This window comes from Plasmodium sp. gorilla clade G2 (assembly GCF_900097015.1).
Source record: "Plasmodium sp. gorilla clade G2 genome assembly, chromosome: 9".
In the NCBI taxonomy this organism is placed as follows: domain Eukaryota; phylum Apicomplexa; class Aconoidasida; order Haemosporida; family Plasmodiidae; genus Plasmodium; species Plasmodium adleri (nom. inval.).
In genome coordinates this window covers 347,020-366,417 of record NC_041701.1, presented here as the reverse complement: position 1 = coordinate 366,417, position 19,398 = coordinate 347,020, and the positions used below count along the sequence as shown (strand labels likewise).

General features: G+C 17.3%; 7 protein-coding genes across 7 annotated transcripts; 5 read left to right on the top strand and 2 right to left on the bottom strand.

Moving 5' to 3' along the window:
* Positions 1-832: 832 nt before the first annotated feature.
* On the top strand, positions 833-1,988 carry PADL01_0908500 (apoptosis-related protein; the record flags this gene model as incomplete). Its single annotated transcript, XM_028681752.1, has 7 exons — positions 833-898; positions 997-1,034; positions 1,157-1,221; positions 1,328-1,389; positions 1,557-1,619; positions 1,761-1,802; positions 1,929-1,988. 7 exons carry the CDS (start codon positions 833-835, stop codon positions 1,986-1,988), a joined length of 396 nt encoding a protein of 131 aa, XP_028538099.1.
* A 566-nt stretch (positions 1,989-2,554) lies between these two features.
* PADL01_0908400 (GDP-fucose protein O-fucosyltransferase 2, putative) lies at positions 2,555-4,038 on the top strand (the record flags this gene model as incomplete). Its single annotated transcript, XM_028681751.1, has 2 exons — positions 2,555-2,734; positions 2,806-4,038. 2 exons carry the CDS (start codon positions 2,555-2,557, stop codon positions 4,036-4,038), a joined length of 1,413 nt encoding a protein of 470 aa, XP_028538098.1.
* Positions 4,039-4,493: 455 nt separating this feature from the next.
* Positions 4,494-6,764, bottom strand: PADL01_0908300 (conserved Plasmodium membrane protein, unknown function; the record flags this gene model as incomplete). The annotated part of the gene is made up of 1 exon (XM_028681750.1): positions 4,494-6,764. The coding sequence occupies one exon, from the start codon at positions 6,762-6,764 to the stop codon at positions 4,494-4,496; it is 2,271 nt and encodes a 756-aa protein (XP_028538097.1).
* Positions 6,765-7,905: 1,141 nt separating this feature from the next.
* On the top strand, positions 7,906-11,140 carry PADL01_0908200 (conserved Plasmodium protein, unknown function; the record flags this gene model as incomplete). Its single annotated transcript, XM_028681749.1, has 5 exons — positions 7,906-10,205; positions 10,308-10,403; positions 10,493-10,589; positions 10,731-10,888; positions 10,996-11,140. 5 exons carry the CDS (start codon positions 7,906-7,908, stop codon positions 11,138-11,140), a joined length of 2,796 nt encoding a protein of 931 aa, XP_028538096.1.
* Positions 11,141-11,722: 582 nt separating this feature from the next.
* On the top strand, positions 11,723-14,475 carry PADL01_0908100 (conserved Plasmodium protein, unknown function; the record flags this gene model as incomplete). Its single annotated transcript, XM_028681748.1, has 2 exons — positions 11,723-11,885; positions 12,011-14,475. The coding sequence occupies 2 exons, from the start codon at positions 11,723-11,725 to the stop codon at positions 14,473-14,475; spliced, it is 2,628 nt and encodes an 875-aa protein (XP_028538095.1).
* Positions 14,476-14,756: 281 nt separating this feature from the next.
* PADL01_0908000 (transporter, putative) lies at positions 14,757-16,539 on the bottom strand (the record flags this gene model as incomplete). Its single annotated transcript, XM_028681746.1, has 2 exons — positions 14,757-14,848; positions 14,991-16,539. The coding sequence occupies 2 exons, from the start codon at positions 16,537-16,539 to the stop codon at positions 14,757-14,759; spliced, it is 1,641 nt and encodes a 546-aa protein (XP_028538094.1).
* An 807-nt stretch (positions 16,540-17,346) lies between these two features.
* Positions 17,347-19,189, top strand: PADL01_0907900 (tRNA pseudouridine synthase,putative; the record flags this gene model as incomplete). The annotated part of the gene is made up of 8 exons (XM_028681745.1): positions 17,347-17,403; positions 17,663-17,754; positions 17,832-18,026; positions 18,122-18,209; positions 18,284-18,342; positions 18,447-18,534; positions 18,713-18,813; positions 18,931-19,189. The coding sequence occupies 8 exons, from the start codon at positions 17,347-17,349 to the stop codon at positions 19,187-19,189; spliced, it is 939 nt and encodes a 312-aa protein (XP_028538093.1).
* Positions 19,190-19,398: the final 209 nt, after the last annotated feature.

Here is a 19,398-nt window from a genome sequence, read left to right as displayed (position 1 = left end):
TATATATATATAATATATATATTATATAATACAAAAAAGCTTATATATACAAAATATGTATTTTTTTTTTTTTACATATATAAATTTTATTTTTATAGTCCATATAATAATTAAAAAAAAAAAAAAAAAGGTAATAAGTTAAAAGCTTCTATTCATTCATTTATGTATATATACATATATTTATATATATTTTTTTTAAAAGGAAAATGTGAAGAGAAAAAATAATTAATGCAATAATATATAAAGAGAATTTTCAAAATATATTCTCTATATATAAAATAAGTAAAAAAAAAAAATAAATAATAAAAGAATGTATATGGAAATATATATTTAAAATAACATATTGTTAATGTTATATGTCACCACGGAAAATAGTCAAATCCGAAAAAGAAAAAAAAAAAAAAAAAAGAGAACTATAATAAAATCATTTATATATTTTAGTGAAAAAAGGAAATGTTTCTTATATCATAAATTCGAATAATAAATATATAGATATACATATATATATATATATATATAAAATAATGTAATATTTATTATAATGTTATTTTATATATTTATATAATTATGATACTATGAAAAAACCCAAATAATATTATTTATAAAAATTAATAATAAATATATTTATTTCATTTTTAATTAAATTAAAAGGAATATTTTGTAAAATCACATATAAGGATTATATTATATATATATATATGTGTATATTTTTAATTTTATTATATACAATCTAATAATTATTTCTTCTGTTTGATCATCTTGAATAACCATCTTATTTTATTATTATTTTATTTTTTTTTTTTTTTTTCTATAAAATTTAAGTGTATACAAAATGAATATTGAAAAAGCCGAAGCAAAGTCAAAAATGATTGAAATGTCCAAGCAGAATATAGAAAATGTAACTACTTGATAAAATAAGAAAAATAATATATATAAATAAATATATTTTTATATCTAATAATATTAAATTTACTCTTTATTTTCCTTATTTTACAGAAGACAAAAAAGGAATTGGAACTTAAACAAAAACAAGAGTATGTCTATAAAAAGAATTTATATAAATATAATAAATACAATTTTTTTTTTTTTCCCACATATATATATATATATATATATATATATATAATTATTTGTTTATTTTATTTTAAATATATAGAGAATTATTAGAGAAAAGGCGTTTAATATTAAAATCCTTATTGACACCTGAAGCTCATGCAAGATGTATAAAAAATTAAAAAAAAATTAAAATAATATAACAATGAAAGGGTTGTATATATTTATGTCAATATATATATATATTTTTTTTTTTTTTTTTTTTTTTTGAAAGTGTCTAGAATTGGAATAGTTAAAGAAGAACAGGCTAGAAGAATAGAAGATATTATTATAAGAGTAAACATATATATATTATATATATATATATTTTTTTTTTTTGTGTTTAAAAGAATATTATAAGAATTTAATAAAATAATTATAAGCATATTGTTTTTTTTATTAATATATTAATAAGACTTAATATTTCTTATAAAATATATATTTATTTTTTTCTATAATTTTAGAATAGTCAAATGGGTTTGATATATAACAAAATTGATGATGACCACTTGATAAAAATTATAGAGGTATGATAATATATAAATTTTTTAAATTTATATCTTTTGTTGGTATATACATATATATATATATATATATATATATATATATATATATATATATTTATATATTTATATATTTATATATTTATTTATTTTTCCATTTTGTAGCAAATAAATGACAAAATGTATAAAAAGGATCCAGTAATAGAAGTAAGTCTTCTATAAAATATATATTATGGAAACTACATTTTTTAAAAAATATATTTATTAAGGAGTATATATAATGCCATGTGAATATGTTCATTTTTTTTTTTTTTTTTTTTTTTTTTTTTATAGATCAGGAGGAGAAAACAATTTGACGACGATGATGATTTCAATGAAGAAGATTATATGTGAATTTGTTTAATTAAATAAGAGGATATATTTATTTATTTATTTATTTTTTTTACAATTAATGATATTTTATTTTATTATATTTTTCCTTTTTTATAAATAACTACATTTGATAATCATTGTAATATTATAATAATTATATATATATATATATATTTGTATACATTCCAATGGAACTATTTTTTTATTAATATTGTTATATATATATATATTTTTTTTTTTTTTTCTTATGTCTTATTCCCATTTTCCTTTCTTTTTTTTTTTTTTTTTTTTCTGTTAAAAATTTTGTTAATATTTATATATAGAACAATAAATAAAAAGAAAATTAAAATAAAAAATGTAGTGTATGCATATATATATATATAATATGTATATATTATTAAGAACAAGTACCCATTTAAATTGTTTTAAATGTTGTATATATATATATATATATATATATCTGTTTATGTAAAATATATTAATCTTTTCACAGTTGAAAATTTTTTCATTTTTTTTTTTTTTTTTTTGTATAAAACTTCACAATTTGCAAAGACAATTAACATACAAATAAAGTCATATTATAAACAATGAAATTTATAGTTGTTTTTTTTTTATTCTTTCTTTTAAAAGTGATAGACAGGGTTGCATGGGGAAACCCCACTGAATTGATGTGTTTAAAGGAGGATGTATATTTAGGTGATAGCTTTTATTTTTTGAAAAAGAAAAAATATATTCTATACGATGTAAATATAGGGGAAGGCTTCAACGTATAAAAAATATAAAAATAAATAAATATATATATATAATATATGTATGTATTTTTTTTTTTTTTTAAAAGCTTCAGAAAGAAATATTTTATAGACTAAGTTTAATCACATATAATATGAACAAGCATGATAAAATAAACATATATTATCTTGTGCTTCCACCTTGGTGTTATATTACACATTGGAATAGAAAAAAAAAAAATAAAATAACATGGAGTTATTTTTTTAATACAGATATTATGAAAAAGGTTATTCCTATTATAGAATATGAAGAATATGAAAGAATATACAGCAATTTTTGTGATATAATGATAAATAGTAAATATAATTTTGATAATTATAAAGAAAAGAGTTTTATGATTTTACCATTTGAAGAATGTAATATAAATGCTAATAGATTCAAAAAAATATGTAAAAAATGTAAACATAAATATAATGTTATATATTCTGGTTATTGCATAACAATAAGCACAAAAAAGAGTGAATGTTATTCATATGGAATGATAAGTAGTTATTTTATAATTTCTATATTACAAAATTTATATCTATATAATATTACATCTGTATTAATAAAACAAAGTACAAATATATTAGTACCTTTTCCTAATGAATTATATGAAAATAATATAGAAGATATATTATTTTTTAATAATAAATTATTATCATATGGAGATAATTATATATATAATATATTAAAAACATATAATTATATAAGTTCACATTTAAGATATAATGATTTCAGAAATATAGCTAGATATAATGTTCCACCTATACATATTGCTTTATTAAAATTATTATATATTATGTTTATTCATAATTATGATATAATTTTTATAGCTTCTGATGAAAAAGTACAGATACAAAAGATTATTCATAAGCATTTTAATCAATATAAAAACTATTTCTATTTTTATAATAATGATAATAATAATTTACATGAAGGAGAATTTGCTATTATAGAACAGTGGATATGTACTAGGTCTCATGTTTTCATAGGCAATATATTTTCAAGATTTACTATGCATATAAACTGGGAAAGACATTTAATAAATAAAGGAAATTTTAATCAAAATTTAGATCTCTGTTCTTATCATATAAATAATGATAAGGATCAAGATATTAAAAGTAGTTATAAAAATGTAAGAAATATTTTTAATCAGAAAGCATTGGAAAGAATTAAAACTATATATGATAATTATTCAAAGAGTGATCAAAAATATATAACTACTATATGTTACAACTTTCCTTCTCATTTTCCAAATAATATAAGTATATATAGAAAGAAATATATTAGCAATATATAAAAGGGTTTTTTTTTTTCACTCAATTTTATGGACTAATGAAAAAAAAAAAAATATATATATATATATATATATATATATATATAATTATTAATTTAGTTGACCTTTTATATATCCCATTTCATAATATTAAACTTACTTTTTATTTTTAATTTTTTTATATTTGTAAATATTTATATATATATATATTTTACACTTATTAAACAATTTATTGTAACATATATGAACATGAATCTTTTTTTCAAATAAATAAAAAAAATAAAATATGAAATACACACAAAGGTGTATACATATATATATGTGTATGTTTTTGTAATGCATTCCATTCTTATATGTTTTCTTTCCTTCATTATTTATTTCATCTTTTCTGTCATATCATACATGTCATCCTCATCCATACAAAAATTATATTCTCTGTTATGCAAAAAAAAATTATTATTTTTTTTTTTTTTTTCACTTTATTGGTAATTTTTTTTATGATCATTTAAGTGATCTATATTAATATATTTGTTCATATTTTTATTACTATCTATATAAACATCTGTGTCATTTGTATGCCTTACATCATCACACTGAACCCATTTGTTCACTTTATTATGAATATGTGTATTTGTATTAGAATTAATAGATTGTAAAATTATATTTGAATTATCCTTACTATCATTATTTTCATTATTATCTATATATTGTGTATTTTTTATTATATGTTGATACTGCTTATTTTTAGTTTCTTCATTTTTTTTGTTTATGTTATATTTTTGAAATAGTGCTATGTTATTATCTTGTATATCATAAGAATCCATATTAGATTCTGTTTTATTCTTTTTTATATAATCCGAAAAATTACTTTCTTCCATGTCCTTCTTCTCTTGGTCTTGTGTTTGTTCTTCATCGTCAAAAACATTATTAATTATTTCTAGGAATATAAAATTCTCATATATTTCATTCATTATATGATCACAGTAATATATAGATTCATACTTACATTGCTTGTATATTTGTCGCAAGAAAAAATAGATAGTATTTATTTTGTATAAAAAAAGACAATATAGAAAAAACAAAAAATTAATAAAAAAAATGAATACTATATAGTATACACCTTTATAATTGAACAAGTTAAAAAAATGTATATTTCTTAATTCATATGATGAAGCTAAAGGTATTGTGTTATTATAATAAAATACTGAAAAGAGAATATAAAAATTAATTATTAAATTAATAAATAAATTTATAATATAAGGGAAAAAATAAAAAACGAATTTTATATAATTAATTTTGTCTTGACACTTTTTTAACATTAAAGAATGTATATAATTATATTTATATTTCATATGCATACTTATATCATAAATATTAGAATATATTGTATTTCCAAATATGTTGTATATACTTTTCCTTCTACTAGATATAAGTGGTATATATGATGATACTACATTTCTATTTTGATCCTTATTATTATTTTTTATATTATATGTTATATCATCTGACATATAATTTAAATTTTTATAGAAATCATCATTATTTATGCTAATAATTCTTGGACACATATTATTATTATTTATATTTTTTTTGGTTTTGTTTTGTTTTTTTTTATTTTTATGCTTTACCTCTTCATTATTATAATAAGGATAATCACAACATGTATTAATATTATTATTTTTGGTAGTAGAAATATTGTGGTGATAATAATTATCTTTCATATTTATCACATTATTGTTATAATAATTATCTTTCATATTTATCATATTATTGTTATAATAATTATCTTTCATATTTATCATATTATTGTTATAATAATTATCTTTCATATTTATCATATTATTGTTATAATAATTATCTTTCATATTTATCATATTATTTTGAATACCTTTTTTATTTGTTCTTATATCCTGGTCTTCATCACTCTCATTGTATGCATCATTTAATAATATAATATCTGAGGAGGCATCATTACTTTTAATATATATAGAAGAGTCTTCATTATGTAAATCATAAATATTATTGATTGGATAATTTTCTTTATTTATATATTTAAATATATTTGTAAATTTATTAAATATTTGGTCTGCATATAACAATATAATATTATCAAAATTCTTATCTAAATTATGAAATATTCTTTTACATCCTTCAATTAATATTTCAGTATTTTTATATATTTCTTTATTTTTTTCTTTGATATATGTATTATATAAATATTGTAAAATAATAATACACATAATATTTATATGATGTAAGAATATATTATATGTGAAATAGAATAAATATATATTTAATATACAATAAATAAGAATAAAAAAAGTAAAAAATACATGGAAATTTATCTCATACAAATAAATATTATTATTTAAAAAAGGACACCTGATTAAACTTTGTAAACGAAATAATAAAAATATATTAATTAATAAAAATAGTAAATATATTAAAAAAAATATATATCTTCTTCTACTAACATAATACATAAAAAACAATTCTCCTTTCTTTCTTTTCCTTTCATATTGAGCTATACATTTTATATTACTATATATTTCATAAAAATGAATATAATTAGAAAAATGATTATAATCAAAATAAGAACGTTTCATATTATATAGTTCATTCAATAAATTTTCTTTATTCATATTTGAATATCTATCTTCCTCTTTATTTATATAAGTGTTAGTCATGCTATTATTAATATGTTCCTTGTTGGTAGAAGGATCATATTTTTTCATCTTCTTAATATGCATTCTAATAAATATAAAATATGTCACACATATATAATATATATATATATATATATATATATATATATATATATATATATATTTATTTATTTATTTATTTTGTCTATATGTCATATTAATTTTTTATTCTATCCATTTGTTCTAATAATTCATAAAATGAACAAAAATTCATTTTTTTTTATTTTATCATTAAAATATATACTGTTCAGATTATTTACAAATATAAAAAAATGAACATGCATAAAATATATATAAGATTTTATAAAAATAAAAAAATATTTACTTTATATATATATATATATATATATGTATTTTTTCTTATGTCTGCAACTTATTTGAGAATTGTCATATGTATGTTTAATATATATTATTCCTTGCTGATTTATTTAAACCTTTTTTTTTTTTTTATATATATAATACACACATATGAAATGTCTAATATTATATATTAAATCATACCTTTCAAAGTATAATACAAGTGCAAATATATATATATATATATTTTAAAAGAACAAATTATTTTTAAATCTAATCAGAATAATATCTTTGTAGTTGCTATGATTATATATATACAAAACATACAAAATGGAAATATATTTATCATTCTTTAAAACAAAATAAGTGTTTTTTTTTTTTTTTTTTTTTTTTTTTTTTTTTTTTTTTGTGTAGGAAAAAAAAAGATTTTCATATGGTTGTAATAAAAATAATATAATATATGTGTGCTTTATGTATGTACATATTATGTGACACATATATAGGTATTTTTTTTTTTTTTTTTTTTTTTTTTTTTTTTTTTTTTTTTTAATAGGTCTACATCGTCAAAAAGAAATAAATATTCATAAACATTCTAAAATATAATCGATACTTTTATAATATCTTATTATAATAAATACAACTACATGGTGAAATATAAAAAATTACAATATAAATGCTCTCTATATATAAATATATGTAATACAAATCAATTAAAAAAAACATATTAAATAAAATGTTATAAATTCATTCTATTTTTGTTTTTCCCTTTTTATGTCTCAAATATAATATGATCATTTTACAACAATCAAAAGTGAGGAGATCATAGAAATTTTATTTTTTTTATTATATTATTTTATTTATTCATTCATTTTAATATCTTCACATATAGATGGCAAAAATATCTAGCTGGATAAAAAAACAAAGAGGATTTGATAAGGAGAAAATAAAAGAGAATTATAAAAATGAAGAATATGTAGATATAGATATATTTAGTATATCCAACAAATCTGGAGATAGTAACACAGAAAATAATAGTGATTGTAATAGTATCATAGAAGAGAATACTATCAATATAGAGGATACAAACAAGAAAGGAGATAATAAAATGAAAAGTAATAAATATAATAAAGAAAATGAAAATAAAAATAATAATGAACATCATGAATCGGAGAAGTGTTCCATTCATAAGAATAAATATAACCAATCATATAAATGTATTTTAAACATATTTGAAGATAATGAAAATTTAGAGAATCAAAATAAAATAGAAAGTAATATAAATAAACAAATAATAGCACATAACAAAAGAAATATACAAAATAATATAAATAATATACTCTTATCAAAAAAATCACATATTTTTCATAATCTTAAAATATTAGTACCATCAATAGGTGAAAAAGATATGATGAATGGCTCATGTGTAGATAAATATGTAGACATTAAACAAGTAGAAGTAGAAGAAGAAGAAAATGTAAAAAAAGAAGTTGAAGAAAAAAATATAAATAATAATATCAACATAGATATCAATATGAATGATAGTAATTATTGTTATTGTATCAATTATAATATGGACAATTTAAATGCATATTCCATTAGTAAGAATTTATTTGAAGATATATATTCAGACACATCACCAAATAAAAAACTAATAAATGATAATATAAACATAGAAGAGGGCTATTACGAACATGATAAGACATCTACAAATTATAATAATATTTTGAATATTTATAAAGATGATAAAAATAAAACAAAAATAAAGATAGAAAATGCTCTAAACAATATTTATATAAATTTTGATGTGTATGAAAATAAAATGAAAAAAATAGATAGAAGGAAGAAAAAAAAAAAAAAAAATGATATGAATGTAAATGTAAAAGATATGGTTAAATATACCACAAATAATGATATAAAAAATGACAAATATTATGACAGTAATAAAGATGAAATAAATATACTAATAAAAGATATTATAAATAAAAAACGTGATATTTTATATGTAAAGAATAAATTAATAAAAGATATTTCTACAATTGAAAAAAATCTATTCATGTCTGACCTTTATAATGATATTTGTGGATGTATAAATAATTTAAATAATATGAAAATAAAGAAAGCTTTTTTTATTTTACAAGATTTATTTATAAAAAAATATAGTTGTAATAAAAGAAAAAGAAAGTTATTCTTAAGAAATATATTTATAAGTGAAATTTTATATAGATATAAAATAATCAGAAAAACAGAAATAATATTTAATATGAACAATGAAACCTGTTGTGATAATTATATGAAATATTCTATAATATCTAAAAGACTCTATAGAAATTATACTTTTGATTATATTATCGATTTAATAGATGTTAATGGTAAAATATGTTTTATGAAATATATAAGTTGTTTAAATAAAATTAATCATTATTTTACAAACATAAAATTGAAATCTATAGATATTCTAAACAGTTCATTTTTAGAAAATAATTTTTCAAGTTTTGAAAGTGTTCATTCAATGAGCAGTCAAGAATTTAGTGAGGATGAAAAGGAAAACAAATATATATACTCAAAAAATAACAGAAAAAATAAAAGTAAAAACAAAAAAAAGAATAAAAAGAAAACAAAAACGAAAAAAACGAAAAGAACGAAAAAAAGTCATAGTATATGTGATAAATGTATATCAAACGTATATATAGACTTCTCACATTTTAATCTTGCTTATGAGGATGAAGATAATGAAGTTTTTTATTACGTCACAAAAAAGGAATATACTCTATTGAAGAGGAGTAGTTCAAGCCTTTCTTATTATATAAACAAAGAGGAAATGAAAGAAGAAAAAAACAAAAAAGTTGTGCATGTAGAAGATATTAATATAACACATATAAATATAGAAAATGAACCTATAAAAGTAGACGATAAAAAATATTATGAAGAAGAACAATATAAAGAAATAAATACAAATAAAAATAAAAATAAAAAAAATATTTTATATACAAATAAAAAAAAAACACATAGTATAGAACAAGATGAACATAATATGTCTTTAGAAAAATGTGATGAAAAAAGTGATTTTAATACAGTTATATATTTTTATGTTAATTTATTAATACCATCAAATTTTATATATATTATAGCATCATTGATTGAAACAACATTATTTAAATCTTGGATTCCCTTTTATTCCTTTCCATTCAAGTTAAAAAATAAAAATAAAAATAAAAATATATATATATATATATAAATATATATACATATATATATATATATATATTATTCATATCCATGTTATAAACCCAGATTTGGAATTACTGATTGTAAATTATTAAAAGAAAGAGGTTTAATAGATAAAATGGTATATACTAAAATAGCAATGCCGTGGATAATAAGAGATAGGTTATATAATATTATCCTCTTTACATAAAAATATGATTATTATATATACATATATATATATATATATATATATATATATATTTTATTAGATATTTATTAATGGATGTATGGATATGTGAAGATTTTGAATACTCAAAGGGTATATTTTTATATGCTACAAATTTCCCAAGAAATAGTGAAATAAATGTATTATAAAAAATATAAAACATAAAAAAATTATAATCTTTTAAATAAATAAATATATATATATATATATATATATATATATATATATATATATATATATATATATGTATGTATTGAATTATATTTATATATTTTTTTCAGAATAATGTCAGTTTTGATACTGATAATTGTATTGAAATTGATATGAGCATCCATGCTTTCATATGTCCTAAAAGTTCTGAAAAAACTAATGTTAAATGTTATGTTGAAATATCACCTAATATGAATTTCAATGAATTCTTTATTTCATTTATAACAAAGTAAATATATTTATTTATTTTTTTTTTTATAATAGATATAAAATATAATTTAAATAAGTATAAATCTTCTTATATATTTATGATTTGGTTTGAATTTTATTTTTTAGAGTTTTTATTAAAAGTTGCATAACACATTTTATTAAAGTATGTAAAGAATTTGAGATAAATGAAGAGTATAATAAAGAGTTACAGAAAAATATTTTCTTTTACGACAAATTGAAAAAAGCAGCAAAGGAAAATAAAATTTATTGACACAAGTAAAATATCTATTCAAACAAAAAAAAAAAAAATATATATATATTATATAATTATGTATATAATTTTTTTTTTTTTTTTTTCTTTGTTTTGAGCTCTATAACATTAAATGGAAAAATTGTATTATAAAATATATACATATATAGATATATATGTACACTTATATTTTTTAATTTAATATAATTAAAAATTATAATTGTGGTATAATAAAATTATATAGGCTTTTCTTTCATTTTCTCAATTTTTTTTTGTAACTTTATATCATTGTTTTATAGTCACTATATATATATATTTTATTTATTTATATAATCATAATATACTCTATTTTTTTTTTTTTTTTTTTTTTGTATATTTACAAAATTGATATGAAATAAAATTTTCAACAGACTTTTATAAATTGTAAAAATATATATATGCCTAAAAATAAATAAAATATAAATACATATCAATATAATATATATATATATATATATATATATTTATATATTGTAAGACATAATTACCCTTTTCTCACAATGTTATTGCTCTTAAAATTACTTATATACATATAACCTTTTTTTTTTTTTTGAATAATGTAATATGCTTAAAGTGTGCTCTTATATTCCTTACATATATAAATGTATGAACGTCAGGACTTTATCAAGATTTTATGACCATATAAAACAAAAAAGTTATACAGATTTAATTAATTTTTCCAAGGGTCTGTATCTTTGTTTATCTAATAAAACGTCTCCTAAAAATGGTAAGCACAATTTAATAAATACATATATATTCAAATATATATATATATATATATATATATATATTTGAATATATCTTTTATTATATCCCTATATATATTTTCTCCAATTATTCTCCTTTTTTCAGATAAGCTACTCATTAGATTCACAACAGTGCTGTTTAGAAGCCTGTCTGAAAAAAATCTTCACAATAGAGATAAAAAAGATTTATGTCTCTTAATGTTGCTATTTATTAAATGTAAAAAGAAGTGTAAAACCTTTATGTATGAAAAGGATGTAATGAATTATATAAAAGAAGCGATTGAAAAAAATTTAGATAAGCTTGATGAAGATGACCTTTCAACAGTTCTGACCTTTCTGAGCTGTATTAAGCATAGCTATAAATTATATTCAGAAAGATATATAAAAAAAGAAAAATATACAGATGTAATAACTGAACAAATAATAAAAAGAAGTAATGATTATTTACATAATTTTAAACAAATAAAAAATTTATGTATATTATATAGTTTTTTATGTAGAGAAAATATAACCATTGAATTACATAATAAGATATTAGATAAGATTTTTAAGAATATTAAAAAATGTGAAGATACTGATGTAACTAATTTGATATATAATTTTTATTATATAAATAATTTCTTTTTTAAAACATTAATAAATAAAATATGTCAACATTATTATATATACAATCAAATGAATCATACTTTATTTTCATATCCAAAATATGAACATTATAAAAAAGAAGAAAAAAAAAAAAAAAAAATTTTTTTTAACACAATAAATAAAACAATATTTTGTGATAAAAATAATAGATTTATATCAGAAAAAAATAATATTCCTTATATATTATCTAGGAATGTTATATATCAAGGTGACCATAAAAATGTGTCATTTTTTTGTATACCCCCCTCCACACAAAAAAAAAAAAGGAAACACACATTTTTTAATATTTATAGTTGTAATATATATTTATATAATTTTATAAATGAATATAATGATATGTGTTTAAATGAAAAAATTGAAAATATTAGAGATAAATGTAATCTTGTAGATAATATATGGAAGAATTGTAAATTATTACATGGGTTCTATATATATCTTTCATATTATAAAAATATATTAAATTATAAAATAAATATGGATAATATAAAATATATAATTAAAGAGAATAATTATCAATTCCCTAATAAAGACAACTATTTATATGAAGATATATTTACACATAATAATTTACAAATGTATATATTTTTATATAACCAAGGAATAAATAATCACATTCATTATTTTAATAAAATGAGAAATTATATTATGAATTGTATTTTGAACATTCTACAAAAATATTATTCTATAGATGAATTGAATATATCGAATGATGAAAAAGGAAAATATAAAAATAAAAACAATTTGATGATTTTAAATAATTATATGTATGAAGATGTAAGATATAATATATATATATATGAAAAAAAAAAAAATGATCAACTTACTAATGATCATACATATATTTTATTAAATATAATCAATCAAATGAATATACAAAATTATAAAATATTAGATTTGTTTATATATCACTTTAAAAAATTTTATAGACAATATTCTTTAAAACACATTCTGTTATTATTACAATTTTGTGTGTCACACACGTGTGAGAAATATATATATCATATGATATATAGAACAATAAATCTAATAATAGATGAAAAAAAGAAATATATATATGAAAGGAAGAAAACTAAATATTTATATAATAATATAATAACAAATAATTATGGGTTCATTTTCTTCCCTCCGAATATAAATAATAAAACTATTTATTTTTTATATGTAAAAATATTTGTAAAATGTGCAGGATATTATTTACAATATAGTAATAATAAAAAGGATAATATGTTAACATTAAATGATCACCTTTTTTTGATAGGTCTATATTTTAATATATATTTCATATATAATAGAAAGGAATATACATTTTTAAATTTTTTCAAGTTAAAAGATTTAAGAGAAATTTATAAATTATTTCACAAAATAGATAAAACAATATTATTAATAACAACAGGAGGAAACAAAAAAATTAAAAATTATAATTTAAAAGGGAAAAATCATAAAAATTGTGCAACTAATAAATGCAACGAACATATTATATATGATGAAAATGTTATATATGATGAAAATGTTATATGTGATAAAAACATTATATATGATGAAAATGTTATACAAGATGAAAATGTTATATGTGATAAAAACATTATATATGATAAAAACATTATATATGATGAAAATAATTTAAATGATAAAAATGTGAAAAATATTTATAACATTAAAATGAAGAAGCAAAAAGATTTCATAAATTTTACAAATAAAACAAAAAAAAAGAAAAAGAAAATGAACATATATTCTTTTTATCTTGAAGGGTTACATATGGATAATATATTAAAATATATTGAAATATGTTTTAATCAAAATAAATATATTCAATTAAATATTTTTAATTCTTACAATATATATAATAGCTGTTCATATGTATACGTGAATTATGACAACTTACCTCTTCATCCTCATCTTCTTCCAAGTTTGATAATTAAGATATGACTTTAAGGGGTGTAACTAATAGAAAAAAATTTAACATGATAAAATATTAAAGATGATAAAAAATATTAAAGATGATAAAATATTAAAGATTATAAAAAAAAATAAAACAATTTGAGGGTTCCTATGGATATTTCTATAAATGTATATAAAAGGATAAGTTGTATGTTTGTAAATCCACGTTATACGTATATATGTAAGCACCCCAAAAAATAAACAAAAATATAAATATAAATAAATTGATATATATATATATTTATTTATTTATATTTATATTTCATGTCTTAAATTCTTTGCAGTTTCCTCATGGCATATTCGTAGGCAAACCACGTGATGGAAGTAGCAGGTATGGTTTTTAACAGATTTACATAAACACCTAAAGGAAAAAAAAAAAAAAAAAAAAAAATAAACACACATAAATATATACATATATATATATATATATATATATATGTGCATATTTGTAGGTATAGTTTGTCTGGTCCCCACCCCTTTTTTTTTTTTTATATATGTTATACCTCGATATAACGATTTGTATCCATAAATTTTGATGTTATATAAAATAAAACTACACGACTTAAATTTCTTCCTTTCGTTGTTCAGATAATTAGTTGCTATCTCATTATTAAGTGTTTGCATTCTTGTGCGTAAAACAAGAAAAGGATAACTCACAATCTGAGCTATAAACGAACTAGTTATTCCAAATAATAAAAAGGTTAAACAGTTCACATTCTTAATACGATAATTACAATATGAACAGGTTGAATTGTTCAGGTGATTTTCTTTTTTATATACAAAATTGTTATTACTATAATTGTCATTTTTTTTATTACTATAATTATCATATTTATTATTATTATTACTATAATTATCATTTTTATTATTATTCCATATAAGTGAGGAATATTTTTTAAACGTTTCATAAAATTTTATATTTTTTAAAGAATAGAAATTAAAATGATCTTTTAGACTTTCATTATATATGTTTGTAAAATAATTATTTTTTGAATTTGTTTGTATATTTTTATGAATACTATCCATTTTGGTAATATTCATGAATTCATAATTTTCATTATTATTTAATTCATTAAATTTTTTATCTATATCTTTTTTTGTTAAATTTTTATTTTGTTTGTTCCTATCTTTTGAGAGACAATAATTTGAATGAATATATTCCTTATAGAAGGAAAAGAATAAATATTTTAAATAATCATATATACTCATATTACATCCTGAAAATAATAACACTCCATAAATGTGCATAGATAAACCATTATAGAAATGTCTATATGGTTCATTTTTATAAATATCATAAAGACATTTAATAATACCACTAGAATCAATTTTATTCGAAACAATTAATCTTGTTTTGACAATTTCTAAAGGATATATAAATAGAGCTGCTATAGCACCACTTGAACTTCCTATTAAAAAACGAATAAAAAAAGGAATATTCATATTTGGTTCATCTGTTTTTATAATAATATTATTTTCTTTATTATTATAATAATATTTATAAACATTTAATTTCATAAATTCATATGAATACATTTTTATTGATAATTCTGGAATTATCTTTACAATATTAACACAATTCCCTCTAAAAAATCCACATATAATACCATCCTTTTTAATTATTTTAAATATTTCACATATAGGTAAATTATTTGTAATCTGCATTATATATTTTACTCTATCTAAAGGTGCAGTCACAGTTCGAGATATAATACCTGCAAAGGTTGAGCTTAAAATACTATTGAATGCATTTCTTTTATCTATTAATATATCAAAATGTTTCAAAATTTTCTTCTTCTTCTTATTATTATTATTATATATATTATCACTATTATTATTATTTTCTTTTATTTCATCTGCATATACATATGCTTTATTTCCAAAATTTTTATCACACTCATTATCATCCTTTTTATTATGATTTATTTCAAGTGTTTTATCTATTTCATTTTTTTCTTTTTCTTCATCATCACTTACAGGCTCTATATAAGATTCGTCAATTTTTTTCGTAGTGTTAACAAAGCCTCCTTTATTATTAAAAGAATTTTTCATATTTTTAAATAACAATACCCATTCTTTTATTATATATATGTATATTTTTTTTTTTTTTATCAATATATAAATGTATATTATTATCTGATATTGAATTATAATATTATCACGTATACTTTATTGGCACATATATAATATATATATATAAATATATGTTATATTTATTTATATAATTGTATATTTTATATTTCATGGATCTATAAATTTGTGTTTTTTTTTTGTTTTTTTCATTTATTAATCATATAAATTATAATATAAAAGGGGAAATAATATAAAATAAAAAAAAAAAAACATCAAAATTTAAAATAAACATAAAAATATAATGTAAAATATTAAAAAATGTATATATTATAAAATTTTTTTTTTTTTTAATTATTAGCAAATATATATAACTTCCCACATATCCTATATATATATAAATATTACATATATATTTGAGGTATAATATGTTATAATATACATTCCTTTTTAGATATATATATAATATATATATATATTTCCTATATTAATTTTTTATATTATGTTATTTTTTTTTTATGCTCTAATTTCACAGTTTAATCTTTTCCATTTAAATAACAATTAATATATATAATAAACACTGTTGTATATATAAAACATTTTCTCTTTGAATTTACCTTTTATTTATTATTTTATTTTAAATGAATTATTAAATATAACTTATATTTTGTGGGTGGCGTAAAAAAGGAATAGTCCAGTTCATTTGGCATATATATATATTATATATATATATTTTTTTTATAGAACAATATGAAAATACTTATTTAGAATAAATCATATACAAAGAAAATGAAAGAAACGCATAATTTTCTAATCCTTTTATCATATTTTGGGATGGAATTTAATGTATAATAATATTTTTTCTTCAATAATTATCTACATATATGTTATATATATGACAATATTTTTTCATAAAAAATATTAATAATAAACTTTTTTTTTTTTTTTTTTCTGTAGCTATCATTTTATCTATATCTATATATATCTATATATATATATATATATATAATATTATTATCCTTTTATTGATTCATATATATTTCAAAACATAACACTGTAAAAATATAAAAATCATTTTTATTTATTATTATGAAAATATTTATAGGGATCTGCATATCAAAAGGACAACGAAAATACTGTAGAAAATAAACTCATAGAAAATCTTTATAAATTACAATTAATTGATAGTTATGATATGTAAGTAAAATATGTTTTTAATAACATATAAAATATATATATATACATATATTTTTTTTTTTTCTTTTTTCTATTAGACCATTGTCGAGGGTTTCACGAACAGACAAAGGAGTATCTGCTCGTATCAATGGAATAAATCTAAGATTAAATATAAAATATGAGAATGTTTCTATTTTAGATATAGAAAAAAAATATGTTAAAGAATTAAACAAGAAGCTTAAGAATATACACATACATGATATAAAACATGTCTCCAATACATTTGATTCCCGGTAAAAATAATATGTGACAAAATAAATAAATAATTAAATGGATATATATAAATATAAATATATATATATATATATATGTTATTCCTTTTATGCAGATTAAATTGTATCCATAGGACTTATGTTTATTTTTTTATAAATAAAAATTATAACATCGAAAAGATGAAGAAAGCAGCAAAATTATTTGTAAGGCAAAAAATAAAATATAATAAAATATATGTATATATTTATATATATATCAATTTTTTTATTCTTATTAGATAGGTGAACATGATTTTTCCAACTGTTGCAAGAAAGGAAAAAATGTAACATCTTATAGGTATATGAATAAAACATAAAGTAGATATATAAATTATTTTGGCTACATAAATGTGTATATATATATATATATAAATATAAATATATATATATTTTTATATGTAGACGTACTGTATTAAAATTTGATATCCGAAATATAGATAAACATTTTTATTATTTTAAAATTAAGGGTATTTCTTTTTTATATAACCAAGTAATATTATTATCATATGGATATAATATATATTTGCTGACAAAATTATGAAAAAAAAAAAAAAAAAAGAACAAATAAAATAAAATAAAATAAAATAAAAACAAAACAAAATAAAAGGACATATTTTTTTATATTTTTTTTAATATATTATATTATTTTTTTTTTTTTTCCTTTATAGATTAGACATATGGTTGCAATATTATTTTTAGTAGGAAAAGGACTATTGGATTATAATGACGTGATTGATATATTGAATAATACATCGACTAAAAGAAAAAAGTAATATAAAAATATATACATATATATATATATATATATATATATATATATATATATATATTTATATATATACATATATTTTTTTTTTTTTTTTATTTGTTTAAATATAAATTTTAGTTATCATATTGCTGATGAAAATGGTTTGCTATTATATTCCTTCAAATTTAATGATTACAAATATAATAATAATGTTAACAATAAAATTTTTTTAAATGTCATGAATAAATATATTCAGAGCACTATGTTGTTAGTTTCTCTTTGTCATCCTTTAAAATTGGAAAATAAAAATGAAGACTTCTTCGAAAATTTAGATGATGAAGAAATGAACAATGATGTTATATATAATAATATGATAAGAGATATTAATAAAAATTAATAATAATTAATAATAATTGAGTATAAAAAGGAACACTTTATTATTTTATATAATATATAATAATATACATATTATTATTATTTTTATATTTTTAATAAATATAATATTTATAATATTATATGAGAAATATATTACTTTTATAAGAAGAAAATATGAATATATATAGATACATCATTGCCGTAAAAATAAAACATATATATATATATATA